The sequence below is a fragment of the Macaca thibetana genome, chromosome 9 (genome assembly GCF_024542745.1).
Source record: "Macaca thibetana thibetana isolate TM-01 chromosome 9, ASM2454274v1, whole genome shotgun sequence".
NCBI lineage: Eukaryota > Metazoa > Chordata > Mammalia > Primates > Cercopithecidae > Macaca > Macaca thibetana.
In genome coordinates, this window is record NC_065586.1 from 90,694,498 (window position 1) to 90,711,010 (window position 16,513).

The window sequence follows — 16,513 nt, forward strand, 5'->3', positions numbered from 1 at the left end:
AGCTGGCCATCAGGAAAGACTCCTTCTACTTGAGATATCAGAGTAAAATATAAAGGCGACTTTGTCTTGCAACTAGGTACCAGCTTGATCACAGGTGGGTAGAGCACCAAGTGCACTCCTGGAGTCTCCAAAACCAGGACTTGGCTCTTGTGCAGGGTCTAGTATTCTCAATGGGCCTTTGATAGCACTGCTCAAAGCTTGAGACTCCACTCCCTTTGGAAAGGAAAGGGAAGAGTGAGAAGGACTGCATTTTGTGGTTTAAGTGCCAGCTTAGCTGCAGTACAACAGAACACCAAATAGACTTCTAAGGTTTTTGACTCTTGTCCCTGGCTTCTAGGTGGTACCTCTGGACATGCCTGGGTACTGGAGGAATTTGCTGCACTGAAGGGAAGGACACAGGCCTGGCTGGATTCACCACCAGCTGATTGTAGAGCCCCAGATCCTTGGAAACATAGGCAGTATCCAGGGAGTGGTTGCACCAGGCTTTGGGCAAGACCCAGTGTTCTGCTGGTTTTAAGTCTGGCTCAGTGCAGTCACAGTGGTGGCGGATACATGAGTGCTTGTGTCATTCTATCCCCAGTTTCAATTGGCTCAGAACAGAGAGAGAGACTTTGTTTATTTGGGAGAAGCTAAGGGAAGAGAACAAGAGTTTCTGTCTGGTAATCCACAGAATTCTCTTGGATCCTGTCCAAGACCATCAAGGCAGTATCTCTACAAGTCTTCAAGAACCACTGCATTATTGGGCTTGGAGTGCCCCTAAAGTAGATAAAGCTTAGATCACAACACTTAACTCATTTCCCATTTATTTAAAAAAAGTGCAGTTCACTGCCAGTGCAGTATTCTAGGGGCAAGTCAAAAATAGGTTAAGTCCTTTTTAATATCTGGAAAGCCTAACAAGAAGGATGGGTACAAAAAAAAAATCCCAGACTACAAAGAAACAAAAATACCTAACTCTAGAATGCCCAGCCCCAGATGAACATCTATAAGTATAAAGAAAATCCAGGAAAACATGACCTCACCACATGAACTAAATAAGGCACCAGGGACCAATCCTGGAGAAACAGAGATATGTAATTTTTCAGCCAGAGAATATAAGATAGTTGTTTTGAGGAAAGCTAAAAATATTTAAAATAACACAGAGAAGAAATTCACAATTCTATCAGATAAACGTAACAAAGAGAATGAAATAATTTACAAGAGTTAAGCAGAGATTGAGGAGCTGAAACATACAATTGGCATACTGAAGAATACATTAGAGTCTTTAGTAGAATAATAGAATAGTAGAATTGATCCAGCAGAAGAAAGAATTAGAGAGCTTTAACGCAAGCTATTTGAAAATACAGTTAGAAGCGACAAAAGAAAAAAGAATAAAAAACAATGAAATACACCTACAGGATCGAGAAAATAGGCTCAAAATGCAAATCTAAGAGTTATTGGCCTTAAAGAGGAAGTAGAGAAAGAGAAAGGAGTAGAACATTTATTTAAGGGAAAATAACAGAGAACTTTCCAAAACTAGAGAAGGGTATCACTATCTAAGTACAAGAAGCTGATAGAACACCAAGCAGATTAAACCCAATGAAGACTACTTCCAGGTATTTAATAATAAAACTCCCAAGGACGTCCTGAATTGTATTGCCTAGATTTTCTGCTAGGGTTTTTATAGTTTTGAACCTCACATTTAAGTCTTTAATCCATCTTGAATCAATTTTGTATAAGTTCAAATACATGAAAATTAAACAATATGCTCCTGAATGAACAGTGGGAGAATGAAGAAATTAAGAAGAAAATTGAAAAATTTCTTGAAGCAAATGATGAGAAAACACAGCATATGAAAACCTATGGGATTCAGCAAAAGTGGTACTAAGAATAAAGTTAATAGCTGTAAGTGTCAACTATCAAAATAGAAGAAAAACATCAACTAAACAAACTAACAATATACCTTAAAAAACTACGAAAGCTGGAGCAAACCAAACCCAAAATTAGTAGAGGAAAAGAAATAATAAAGCTCAGAGCAGAAATAAATGAAATTGAAATAAAGAAAACAATACAAAATATCAATAAAGCAAAAAGTTGTTCTTTAGAAGAGTTAAAGAAAGCTGACAAACTTTTAGCCAGAGTAAGGAAAAAGGTGAGATGATCCAAATAAGTCAGAGATGAAAAAGAAGACATTACAACAGATATTACAGGTATTCAAAGGATCATTGGTGGCTACCATGAGCAACTATATACCAATAAATTAGAAAACTTAGAAATAATGAACAAATTCCTAGATACATACAACCTACTGAAATTGAACCATGAAGCAATCCAAAACCTGAACAAAATTATAACAAGTAATCAGATTGAACTCAAGAGAAAGCATCCTAGTAGAGAAAAGCTCAAGACTCAATTACTTCAATGATGAATTCTAGCAAACATTTAAAGAAGAACTAATGCCAATCCTACTCAAACTATTCCACAAAATAGTGAAGGAGGGAATACTTCCAAACTAATTCTATAAGGCCAGTATTACTCTGATAAGAAAACCAAAGACACATTAAAAAAAAGTTATAGGCCAATGTCTCTGAGGCATATTGATGCAAAAATCCTCAAGAAAATAGCTGCAAACCAAATTAATGAATACGTTAAATAGCTCATTCATCACAACCAGGTGGGGTTTATCCCTGTATGCAACAGTGCTTTAACATATGCCAATTAATAGATGTGGTACATCATATCAACAGAATAAAGAACAAAAGCATATGGTGATTTCAATCGATAACTGAAAAATTATTTGATAAAATTCAACATCCGTTCATGGTAAAAGCCCTAAAAAAACAAGGTATAGAAGGAACATACCTCACCATAATAAAAGCCATCTACGAAAGACACACAGCTGGTAACACACTAAATGGGGAAAAATGGAAAGCCTTTCCTCTAAGGTCTGGAAAACAACAAGGATGCTTACTTTCACCACTGTTATTCAAGATTGTATTGGAATACCTAGCTAGAGCAATCAGAGAAAGATATAAAGGGGATCCCAATTAGAATGAAAGAAGTCAAATTATCCTCGTTTCCAGATAATATAATCTTCTGTTTTAAAAAACCTAAAGACTCCACTAAAAAACTATGAAAAATAAACAAATTCAGTAAAGTTGGAAAATACAAAATAACATACAAAAATCGCTAGTATTTCTATATTCCTACAGTGAAAAATTTAAAAAATAATTTAAAAAAGTAATCCCATTTACAATATCCAAACATAAAATTAACAATGAGATGCCATCTCAACCCAGTTAAGAATGGCGATCATTAAAAAGTCAGAAAACAACAGATGCTGTCAAGGATGCAGAGAAATAGGAATGCTTTTACACTGTTGGTGGGCGTGTAAATTAGTTCAACCATTGTGGAAGACAGTGTGGTGATTCCTCAAGAATCTAAAACCAGAAATACCATTTGACCCAGCAATCCCAATACTGGGTATATACTCAAAGGATTATAAATCATTCTACTATAAAGGCAGATGTACATGTGCATTTATTGCAGCACTATTTACAATAGCAAAGACTTGGAAGCAACCCAAATGCCCATCAATGATAGACTAGATAAAGAAAATATGGCACATATACACCATGAAATACTATACAGCCATAAAAAAGAATGAATTCATGTCCTTTTCAGGCACATGGATGAAACTGGAAACCATCATTCTCAGCAAACTAACACAGGAACAGAAAACCAAGCACTGCATTTTCTCACTCAAAAGTGGGAGTTGAACAGTGAGAACACATGGACACAGGGAGGGAAACATCACACACCAGGGCTTGTCAGGGAGTGGAGAGCAAGGGGAGGGAGAGCACTGGGACAAATACCTGATTAATGTGGGGCTTAAAACCTAGATGATGGGTTGATGGATGCAGCAAGCCACCTTGGCACGTGTATACCTATGTAAAAAACCTGCACATTCTGCACATGTATCCTAGAACCTAAAGTATAATTTTAAAAATCACTAAAAAATATGAATAGAAGGGAACATTCCTTATCATAATAAAATGTATTTATAAAAATTCCAAAGACATTTTATATCAAATTGTGAAAATCTAATAGGTTATGCCCTAAAATCAGGGGGGAAAAAACCCAAAGTATATACACTTTTACTACTGCTATTCAGCATCTTTCTTAAGGTCCTAGCCAAAACAATTAGACAAGAAACAGAAATAATATAGCAACTTGTACATTATGGATTTTTTTCAAAAAATTAAGGATTATAGGTCAACTAAATGGGATCTATATGGGGAGTGCAAGAGTGCTTCAATAAGAAAATCAATCAATATAATACATCACCTTATTAGAAAGAAAGGAAAAATCTAACAAAATGACCATCTCAATAGAAGCTGAGAAAGCATAAGACAAAATTCAACACTCTTCCTGATAAAATGACTCAAAAATATGAAGAGAAGGGAAATTCCTTATAATAAAATATATTTATAAAAATTCCAAAGATATTTTATATCAAATTATGAAAATCTAAAAGCTTATGCCCCAAAATCAGGTGGAAAAGATCCAAGTATACCCAATTTTTCTACTACTATTCAGCATAACACTTAAGGTCCTAGCCAAAACAATTAGATAAGAAAGAGAAATAAAAGGCATTTAGGTAAGAAAGCAAGATGTAAAACTCTTTCTATTTTAAGATAACACAATTCTATATAAAGAAAAGTCCATGCAACCCACAAAAACAACTAGAGCTGATAAATATTTTCAGCTTAATTTTAGAGTGTAAGAACGGTCCAGATATCAGTTGTGTCTGTTTATATCAGCAATGAACAATATGAAAATAAAATCAAGGAAATAATTACATTTGCAATAGCATCCAAAAGGCCAAAAGCCCTGAGAATCTATAGTCAAGAAGATAAAAGACTGAAAACTATCAAATGTTGATTAGAAAAATAAGGAGTACCTAAATAAATGGCAAACCACATCATGTTAAAGGATTGAAAGACTTAAAATTGTTAAGATGGCAATGCTTCCAAAAGTAATCTAAAGATTGAATGTAATCACTGTCACAATTCCAATGTCCTTTTTAAAATTTTTTATTTGTGCAAAAAAGGAAAAGCCAGTTCTGAATTTATATGCAACTACAGGGAGAGGACTCAATTTCCAAATTTCCAAACTTCAAAACAAAACTATAGTAGTCAAAACAGCATGGTACTGGCAAAAGGAAAGAAATAAAGACCAATGGAATAAAATTGAAATCCAAATGTAAACCTAATCATCTATGCCCAGTTCATGTTCAACAAATGTGCCAAGATCATTCAATCTAAAGGAAGAGTTTAAAAAATAAATAAAAGAAGAGTTTCTTCAACAAACAGTGCTGGGACAACTGGGTAACCACATACAAAAGAATGAAGTTGAACCCCTATCTCACTCTTATGCAAAATATAACTGAAAGTGAACAAAAAACTCAAATGTGCACTATAACTATATAATTCTTAGAATAAAACATCGGGTTAAATCTTAATGCCTTCAGAATTGGAAGTGGATGCATAGATTTGACACCAAAGCAACTAAAATAAGAGAGACAAACTGGGCTTCACCAAATTTAAAATGTTTGTTCATCAAAGGACAAAATTAAGAATGCGAAATGACAACCTACAGAATGGGAGAAATATTTGTATTTGATACATATTTAGTAAGGGTTTAATGCCCAGAATCCATAAACAATTACCTATAGTTCAACAACAAAATGATGAGCAACCCAATATAGAAATGAGCAAAGGGCCAGGTGTGGTGGCTCACACCTGCAATCCCAGTGCTTTGGGAGGGCTGAGGTGGGTGGACTGCGTGAGCTCAGGAGTTTGAGACCAGCCTGGGAAACATGATGAAACTATATTTGTACAAAAAAATACAAAAATTAGCTGGGTGTTCGGACTCATGCCTATGCTCCTAGCTACTTGGGAAGCTGAGGTAGGAGTATCACTTGAGCCCAAGGGTCAGAAGTTGCCGTGAGCCAAGATAACAGCACTGTACTCCAACCTGAGCAACACAGACAGGCCCTGTCTCAAAAATAAAAATAAAATAAAATAAAATAAAATAAAATGCAAGGGCCTTGAATAACATTTCTCCAAAGAACATGTAAAAATGGTAAACAGCTGATTAATATCATTGGTCAAGTCAAAACCACAATGAAATACCATTTTGCGCTGACATGAAAAACAGAAAATTACAAATATTAGCTATAATGTGGAAAAAAGGAACCCTCAAACATTGCTAGTGGGACTTTAAAATGGTGCATTTACTGTAGAAATGTTTAGTTGTTTCTCAAAAAGTTAAACATAAAATCACCATATGACCCAGAAATAACACTCCTAGGACTATACCCTGGAAAACTGAAAATATGTTCACGAAGAAACTTGCATACAAATGTTCATAGCAACATTGTAAGAGCCAAAAGGTGAGAATAACACAAATGATCAGCAGCAGATGAATGATAAGCAAATTGTTGTATGTGTACATGAAAATGGAATATTATTCAACCACAAAAAGCAACAAAGTACTATCACATGCTAAAAGTTAGTTGATCCTCCATATCATTATGCTATGTGAAAGAAGTCAGGAAAAAAGATCACATATGCCATGGGTCCTTTTATATGCTATATTCATTATAGGAAAATCCATAAAGATAGTTGATTAATGTTTACTAGAATGATGGAGTGGGGAATGAGGTGTAACTAGTTTATGATATAGTATGTTTCTGTGGAGTGATAAAAAAGTTTTGAAAGTAGAGAGAGATGGGGCAGGGCAGGCGAGTCCCAATGTAGAGCTTAGTCTGGGATGGTTCTTGGCTTTTCCCAGAAAAGAATTCAAGGGCAACTCAGAGGTAGAAGAAAACAGCTTTGTTGAACAGGCAGTGGTACAGCTCTGTGAGGTCTCCTGCAGAGCAGGGCTATGGTATAGGCAGAGAGTAGCAGCTCAGGGCAGTTTTGCAGTCATTTTTATACCCACTTTTAATTGCATGCATATTAAGGGACAGTTTGTGCAGGGAATGGGTCCTATCTTTTGGATCATTGGGTGCCACGGAAAGGGGAGGTAACTCCTGGGTGTTGCCATGGGAATAGTAAATTGACACGGTACACTGGTGAGTGGGACTGATTGAAAGCTGCTTTTGTCCTGGCCCTGTTTTAGCTAGTCATCAATCTCGTCCCGTGTCCAAGTCCCACCTCTGGAGTTGATTCCCGCCTCATAACTCAGTTGCACAATATTGTAATTAAACTAAATACCATTAAAGTGTACACTTTAAATTGGGTGATATATGGTATATGAATTTCATCTCAATATTTGAAATATCATAATTTTCTGAATTAATCTCTAGATTTAATGATCTGTTAAAACCCCTATGGGCTTGTTTGCAGAAATTGACAAGTTTATTCTTAAATTTATGTTGAGACTGAATGAACCCCTAAAAGCCCAAATAGTCTTGAAAAGAGCTTTGAGGACTCACACTTTTTGAATTGAAAACTTGATACAAAGCTACAGTAATTAAGACTTCAAAATGAGGTACTACTGGCATAAGGACAGATAGATCAATGAAGTAGAATTGAGAGCCCACAAACAAATCCTCATATTTATACTCAATTCGTTTATAATGAGGTTGTCAAGACAATTCAATAGGAAAAAAAATGCTTTTTAAATAAATAGTGCAATGAAAACAGGATTCACGCTCACAGGTTACCTAATAAACATCAACCTCCAACTCCTTTGTGCAAATTCATTTTAGGTTACACTAAATTAAACCTTCTCTCTTCCATCCACCAACTCTCTCCCACCACACACCTCTCCACAAATCATTCAGTCCGACTGACACCTTTCTTCTGTTCCATACTGCAAATATTTTAAGCACTATTTCAATATGCAGGGCATGCAGGAAGCCCATTTATGATGTCATTCTTTTCCATTGTCACATAATCTGTGTGCAATACTGATATCCATCTTCAGTTTATGGTAGGATATTTTATGTTTTCTACTTATTGGTAATTGTTTCCATTTGACTGCATGTCTATATTATTCTACTCACATAGATTATTTTTGTTTCAAAAAGAGGGTCTATGCATTCTAGCCATTGGACAATTTTATATTTTCCACGACGTTTAGTGCAGGCCCATAAATACAATAAGTAATTACAATGTTTGTCAAGCATTACTGGCCTGATCATTTAAACATCCTTAGTAAATTACAGAAGGATTCGATGAATCACAAAATGGACAAGAAATCAAATTACTGATCTGTTGCTAGTATCTTACCTGCTCCATTTTGATCAGGAAGCAATCAATAAAGTCCCGAGGATTGTTAATGTCCAGTGATGCTTGGTGTTCTTTTACTTTCTCCCTAATGTAACTTTTTGTAAGAGCAACATTTTTAAGCAATTTGTTGTGAGTTCCTGGGAAACAATCAATGAGTAGAGGGAAATTATTGCAGACCTAAAAGAGAAAAGAATATTAAATATAAACACGTCATAAGACATATGTATCTTACACCAAGCCCTGATTGAAATTATAGCTATAAATACAAATAAAATATCATGTTCATTTTGATGGGGAAATTTTTATTGTGCACGTGTAGCAATTTTCTGTACCTAAAGATTGGATGGATAAAATTTTGAACAGGAAATCAAAGATGATAATTATTTTCTTCACCCATACATCATTTTTATTGTATAAAAGCATTTTAATATCAATTTTCTTATGTTTAAACCAAGTCTTCCCTACTACCTTGAGATATAAGATAGCATGAATTACTATGATTTATATTTAGTTGATGACGCTAGAGGTTAAGGGGATTTGGGCAACCTGATAGAAAGCACGAAGCTAGAACTCACTGTTTTTATTTCTGTCAAGTAGCTTCAAAAATGGTCTAAGATCACACAATCATTATTTAGGCAGAGTGTAGGACATGCCAACTCAGCACAGGGTAAAATTTGAATGTTTGTTTATGGTTCATACACCATGAAACCAACCATTTTTGTCTTTCCTAACCTAGCTGCCTCATCAGCCAGGATCTCAGCTACAGCATCAAACACACCTGCCCTACTCAGTGTTTCCTGGCACCTTCTATGGTCACAAATATTCTCCCTCCTTGATGGAGATAGTCTTTCCCTAAATTAGAATATTTCTGCCAAGTAATGTTAGAAAAAGGTCAGTAAGCGTTGATTGGAGGATAAGCCTATTGAGTAATGAAAACCTTCAGAAAGGGCCCGGATGTCCATGGAGTGGTATGGACGTGCTTTTGGGTGGTCACCAAAGTACTTTATTGAAACAGTCTTTGGAATTTAGTGGATAAACCACTGGTCAGGAAGTCACTGGGCTTGAAAGCCACCCCTGTATTTGGGCATTCATTTTCTGTGTGTAAAATAAAAGACTTGGTCATCTTTCCCAGATGTTCACTTTATAAATTTTTGAGCAGGACTGTGGTGTTCAAACATGCACTTCATGGCTTGGTCCATATAGAATTTTGGACTTACCAGAAAAAAGAGCAAAAATGGTTTCCCAGGAAGATAAAATCTTGGCCTTACCTGGATCCACGGGGAGGTCAGAATCCTGAAGTTTTCATTGAATCTTTTCATCAGGGTGAGAAAATTCTCATCTTTATAATCAAATCGTTTCTGGAAAACAACGGAGCAGATCACATTGCAGGGAGCACAGCCCAGGATGAAAGTGGGATCACAGGGTGAGGCTAAAGATTTAAAAATAGTTTGAAAATATTATTAAAAAATAAATATTTAAAAGATCTGCGTTTGTTAAGACATAAAGAAAATTTAGAAATTTTAAACAATATCTTAGAAATTTCTCATGTGTCCAAAAAAAAAAACTCAGTATGCATGAAATAAACACATTACTTTTACCTTAAATATGAGTTGAGCATTACAGTCTAGCTACACAATGTCATTTCACACGTGGTAATTCACATCCACTGCCTTTATTTAAACTCTTTTAACCCAAGGTATCTTTTATTTTGGAAGGAAAAAGAAGACTTTTTTGAAATGCTAGTAATTCAAGTTTTAGAGCAGTTTCAAGCCTCTGGACAGTAAACACAGAGATAGGAAGAGATAAGTTGGGGACCTAGAAATGTCTTATATATAATGAATAGCTGAAGTATAATGTGCTGAACCAATAGGAATAAAGTTAGGGAGATTGTGGGTGAATGCACGTGTTTGAGGGAACAAATGTGAAAAGCAGGCACATCCATATGATATGAGAAGAAAAACTAATATAAATGAGCATTAAGTATAACAGATTAAATAAGTAAAATGTTAACTTTTAATTTCAAATCTAAATCCCAGTAAAGCTAACCAAAAAGTAAATTGATAAATGGAATCTTTTTATTTCTTTTATCAATTTGTAAAAAATGAATGTCCTTCCTTTGGAAATAATGTTTATCATTTCCAGTCATCTTCCAAATTTAATTCATTTGGGCAAAACTATTCTTGTGGATTCTGGGATATTATTCAGTATAGTCATCAAGATAAGTATGTTTTAATAAAGTTTTAAATTTGACCATAAGTGAGGCCAAATCTGTCATTTTACAGGTAAATAAATTATTAAAAAGGCTTTTTTTTTTTTTTTTTTTTTTTTTTTTTTTGGTGCAGGAATCTCTAAAGTGAAATTGCTGTAACCAAGTGACTAGTGAACATAAATGGAAAGGGTGCCCAAATTCACATCGATAGGTCCTAAATAAGAGTGACATGAAATGAAAGGGTTCTGAATAAAGTTGGAACATTGAACAACAGGAAACCTGCTGAGTTAGCAGCTTCTATGCCAGACTCCTTTAAACATTACAGGGCTCTAAAGTTTCAGAAAAGCTGTTGTTGTAGCCTAGAGGGTGAAAGGTACTTTGGGAAGCCTTGGTGAGTGTGTGTGTGTGTGTGTGTGTGTGTGTGTGTGTGATTCTCAGGTACAATCTGATATCCAGTTCTATTTTTTTAACTGCACTTGAGAGAGTGAATTTATTTTATTTTATTTTTTATTTTTTATTTTTTTAAATTTATTTATTATTATTATACTTTAAGTTGTAGGGTACATGTGCATAACGTGCAGGTTTGTTACATATGTATACTTGTGCCATGTTGGTGTGCTGCACCCATCAACTTGTCATTTACATCAGGTATAACTCCCAATGCAATTCCTCCCCCTTCCCCCCTCCCCATGACAGGCCCCTGTGTGTGATGTTCCTCTTCCTGAGTCCAAGTGATCTCATTGTTCAGTTCCCACCTATGAGTGAGAACATGCGGTGTTTGGTTTTCTGTTCTTGTGATAGATTGCTAAGAATGATGGTTTCCAGCTGCATCCATGTCCCTACAAAGGACACAAACTCATCCTTTTTTATGGCTGCATAGTATTCCATGGTGTATATGTGCCACATTTTCTTAATCCAATCTGTCACTGATGGACATTTGGGTTGATTCCAAGTCTTTGCTATTGTGAATAGTGTTGCAATAAACATATGAGTGCATGTGTCTTTATAGCAGCATAATTTATAATCCTTTGGGTATATACCCAGTAATGGGATGGCTGGGTCATATGGTACATCTAGTTCTAGATCCTTGAGGAATCGCCATACTGTTTTCCATAATGGTTGAACTAGTTTACAGTCCCACCAACAGTGTAAAAGTGTTCCTATTTCTCCACATCCTCTCCAGCACCTGTTGTTTCCTGACTTTTTAATGATCGCCATTCTAACTGGTGTGAGATGGTATCTCATTGTGGTTTTGATTTGCATTTCTCTGATGGCCAGTGATGATGAGCATTTTTTCATGTGGCTGTTGGCTGTATGAATGTCTTCTTTTGAGAAATGTCTGTTCATATCCTTTGCCCACTTTTTGATGGGGTTGTTTGTTTTTTTCTTCTAAATTTGTTTGAGTTCTTTGTAGGTTCTGGATATTAGCCCTTTGTCAGATGAGTAGATTGCAAAAATTTTCTCCCATTCTGTAGGTTGCCTGTTCACTCTGATGGTAGTTTCTTTTGCTGTGCAGAAGCTCTTTAGTTTAATGAGATCCCATTTGTCAATTTTGGCTTTTGCTGCCGTTGCTTTTGGTGTTTTAGACATGAAGTCTTTGCCCATGCCTATGTCCTGAATGGTACTACCTAGGTTTTCCTCTAGGATTTTTATGGTATTAGGTCTAACATTTAAGTCTCTAATCCATCTTGAATTAATTTTCGTATAAGGAGTAAGGAAAGGATCCAGTTTCAGCTTTCTACTTATGGCTAGCCAATTTTCCCAGCACCATTTATTAAATAGGGAATGCTTTCCCCATTTCTTGTTTCTCTCAGGTTTGTCAAAGATCAGATGGCTGTAGATGTGTGGTATTATTTCTGAGGACTCTGTTCTGTTCCATTGGTCTATATCTCTGTTTTGGTACCAGTACCATGCTGTTTTGGTTACTGTAGCCTTGTAGTATAGTTTGAAGTCAGGTAGCGTGATGCCTCCAGCTTTGTTCTTTTGACTTAGGATTGTCTTGGAGATGCGGGCTCTTTTTTGGTTCCATATGAACTTTAAAGCAGTTTTTTCCAATTCTGTGAAGAAACTCATTGGTAGCTTGATGGGGATGGCACTGAATCTATAAATTACCTTGGTCAGTATGGCCATTTTCACAATATTGATTCTTCCTATCCATGAGCATGGTATGTTCTTCCATTTGTTTGTGTCCTCTTTTATTTCACTGAGCAGTGGTTTGTAGTTCTCCTTGAAGAGGTCCTTTACATCCCTTGTAAGTTGGATTCCTAGGTATTTTATTCTCTTTGAAGCAATTGTGAATGGAAGTTCATTCCTGATTTGGCTCTCTGTTTGTCTGTTACTGGTGTATAAGAATGCTTGTGATTTTTGCACATTAACTTTGTATCCTGAGACTTTGCTGAAGTTGCTTATCAGCTTAAGGAGATTTTGGGCTGAGACGATGGGGTTTTCTAAATATACAATCATGTCATCTGCAAACAGGGACAGTTTGACTTCTTCTTTTCCTAACTGAATACCCTTGATTTCTTTCTCTTGCCTAATTGCCCTAGCCAGAACTTCCAACACTATGTTGAATAGGAGTGGTGAGAGAGGGCATCCCTGTCTTGTGCCAGTTTTCAAAGGGAATTTTTCCAGTTTTTGCCCATTCAGTATGATATTGGCTGTGGGTTTGTCATAAATAGCTCTTATTATTTTGAGATACGTTCCATCAATACCAATTTTATTGAGTGTTTTTAGCATGAAGGGCTGTAGAATTTTGTCAAAAGCCTTTTCTGCATCTATTGAGATAATCATGTGGTTCTTGTCTTTGGTTCTGTTTATATGCTGGATTATGTTTATTGATTTGCGAATGTTGAACCAGCCTTGCATCCCAGGGATGAAGCCCACTTGATCATGGTAGATAAGCTTTTTGATGTGTTGCTGAATCTGGTTTGCCAGTATTTTATTGAGGATTTTTGCATCGATGTTCATCAGGGATATTGGTCTAAAATTCTCTTTTTTTGTTGTGTCTCTGCCAGGCTTTGGTATCAGGATGATGTTGGCCTCATAAAATGAGTTAGGGAGGATTCCCTCTTTTTCTATTGATTGGAACAGTTTCAGAAGGAATGGTACCAACTCCTCCTTGTACCTCTGGTAGAATTCAGCTGTGAATCCATCTGGTCTTGGACTTTTTTTGGTTGGTAGGCTATTAATTATTGCCTCAATTTCAGAGCCTGCTATTGGTCTATTCAGGGATTCAACTTCTTCCTGGTTTAGTCTTGGAAGAGTGTAAGTGTCCAGGAAATTATCCATTTCTTCTAGATTTTCCAGTTTATTTGCGTAGAGGTGTTTATAGTATTCTCTGATGGTAGTTTGTATTTCTGTGGGGTCGGTGGTGATATCCCCTTTATCATTTTTAATTGCGTCGATTTGATTCTTCTCTCTTTTCTTCTTTATTAGTCTTGCTAGTGGTCTGTCAATTTGTTGAACTTTTCAAAAAACCAACTCCTGGATTCATTGATTTTTTGGAGGGTTTTTTGTGTCTCTATCTCCTTCAGTTCTGCTCTGATCTTAGTTATTTCTTGCCTTCTGCTAGCTTTCGAATGTGTTTGCTCTTGCTTTTCTAGTTCTTTTAATTGTGATGTTAGAGTGTCAATTTTAGATCTTTCCTGCTTTCTCTTGTGGGCATTTAGTGCTATAAATTTCCCTCTACACACTGCTTTAAATGTGTCCCAGAGATTCTGGTATGTTGTATCTTTGTTCTCATTGGTTTCAAAGAACATCTTTATTTCTGCCTTCATTTCGTTATGTACCCAGTAGTCACTCAGGAGCAGGTTGTTCAGTTTCCATGTAGTTGAGCGGTTTTGATTGAGTTTCTTAGTCCTGAGTTCTAGTTTGGTTGCACTGTGGTCTGAGAGACAGTTTGTTATAATTTCTGTTCTTGTACATTTGCTGAGGAGTGCTTTACTTCCAATTACGTGGTCGATTTTGGAGTAAGTACGATGTGGTGCTGAGAAGAATGTATATTCTGTTGATTTGGGGTGGAGAGTTCTATAGATGTCTATTAGGTCTGCTTGCTGCAGAGATGAGTTCAATTCCTGGATATCCTTGTTAACTTTCTGTCTCGTTGATCTGTCTAATGTTGACAGTGGAGTGTTGAAGTCTCCCCATTATTATTGTATGGGAGTCTAAGTCTCTTTGTAAGTCTCTAAGGACTTGCTTGATGAATCTGGGTGCTCCTGTATTGGGTGCATATATATTTAGGATAGTTAGCTCTTCCTGTTGAATTGATCCCTTTACCATTATGTAATGGCCTTCTTTGTCTCTTTGGATCTTTGATGGTTTAAAGTCTGTTTTATCAGAGACTAGTATTGCAACCCCCGCTTTTTTTTGTTCTCCATTTGCTTGGTAAATCTTCCTCCATCCCTTTATTTTGAGCCTATGTATGTCTCTGCGTGTGAGATGGGTCTCCTGAATACAGCAGACTGATGGGTCTTGACTCTTTATCCAGTTTACCAGTCTGTGTCTTTTCATTGGAGCATTTAGTCCATTTACATTTAAGGTTAAGATTGTTATGTGTGAACTTGATCCTGCCATTATGATATTAACTGGTTATTTTGCTCGTTAGTTGATGCAGTTTCTTCCTAGCATCGATGGTCTTTACATTTTGGCATGTTTTTGCAATGGCTGGTACCGGTTGTTCCTTTCCATGTTTAGTGCTTCCTTCAGGGTCTCTTGTAAGGCAGGCCTAGTGGTGACAAAATCTCTAAGCATTTGCTTATCTGTAAAGGATTTTATTTCTCCTTCACTTATGAAACTTAGTTTGGCTGGATATGAAATTCTGGGTTTAAAATTCTTTTCTTTAAGAATGTTGAATATTGGCCCCCACTCTCTTCTGGCTTGGAGAGTTTCTGCCGAGAGATCTGCTGTTAGTCTGATGGGCTTCCCTTTGTGGGTAACCCGACCTTTCTCTCTGGCTGCCCTTAAGATTTTTTCCTTCATTTCAACTTTGGTGAATCTGGCAATTATGTGTCTTGGAGTTGCTCTTCTCGAGGAGTATCTTTGTGGCGTTCTCTGTATTTCCTGGATTTGAATGTTGGCCTGCCCTACTAGGTTGGGGAAGTTCTCCTGGATGATATCCTGAAGAGTGTTTTCCAACTTGGTTCCATTTTCCCCCTCACTTTCAGGCACCCCAATCAGACGTAGATTTGGTCTTTTTACATAATCCCATACTTCTTGCAGGCTTTGTTCATTTCTTTTTCTTCTTTTTTCTTTTGGTTTTTCTCTTCTCGCTTCATTTCATTCATTTGATCCTCAATTGCTGATACTCTTTCTTCCAGTTGATCGAGTCGGTTACTGAAGCTTGTGCATTTGTCACGTATTTCTCGTGTCATGGTTTTCATCTCTTTCATTTCGTTTATGACCTTCTCTGCATTAATTACTCTAGCCATCAATTCTTCCACTTTTTTTTCAAGATTTTTAGTTTCTTTGCGCTGGGTACGTAATTCCTCCTTTAGCTCTGAGAAATTTGATGGACTGAAGCCTTCTTCTCTCATCTCATCAAAGTCATTCTCCGTCCAGCTTTGATCCGTTGCTGGCGATGAGCTGCGCTCCTTTGCCGGGGGAGATGTGCTCTTATTTTTGGAATTTCCAGCTTTTCTGCCCTGCTTTTTCCCCATCTTTGTGGTTTTATCTGCCTCTGGTCTTTGATGATGGTGATGTACTGATGGGGTTTTGGTGTAGGTGTCCTTCCTGTTTGATAGTTTTCCTTCTAACAGTCAGGACCCTCAGCTGTAGGTCTGTCAGAGATTGCTTGAGGTCCACTCCAGACCCTGTTTGCCTGAGTATCAGCAGCAGAGGCTGCAGAAGATAGAATATTTCTGAACAGCGAGTGTACCTGTCTGATTCTTGCTTTGGAAGCTTCCTCTCAGGGGTGTACTCCACCCTGTGAGGTGTGGGGTGTCAGACTGCCCCTAGTGGGGGATGTCTCCCAGTTAGGCTACTCAGGGGTCAGGGACCCACTTGAGCAGGGAGTCTGTCCCTTCTCAAA

General features: G+C 36.8%; 2 protein-coding genes across 2 annotated transcripts in view; one reads left to right on the forward strand and one right to left on the reverse strand.

Annotated features, from left to right (window-relative positions):
- Positions 1 to 16,513, forward strand: part of LOC126962034 (cytochrome P450 2C18) — a 263,118-nt gene that overhangs the window by 158,727 nt on the left and 87,878 nt on the right. The gene's annotated exons all lie outside the window — the stretch shown is intronic.
- The window catches only part of LOC126962037 (cytochrome P450 2C20), a 32,613-nt gene that overhangs the window by 12,494 nt on the left and 3,606 nt on the right, over positions 1 to 16,513 (reverse strand). The window contains exons 4-5 of the mRNA XM_050802814.1: positions 9,548 to 9,708; positions 8,280 to 8,456 (exon numbers count right to left, since the gene is read on the reverse strand). Coding sequence (XP_050658771.1) covers positions 8,280 to 8,456; positions 9,548 to 9,708 — 338 coding nt within the window. The remainder of the gene's footprint in view (positions 1 to 8,279; positions 8,457 to 9,547; positions 9,709 to 16,513) is intronic.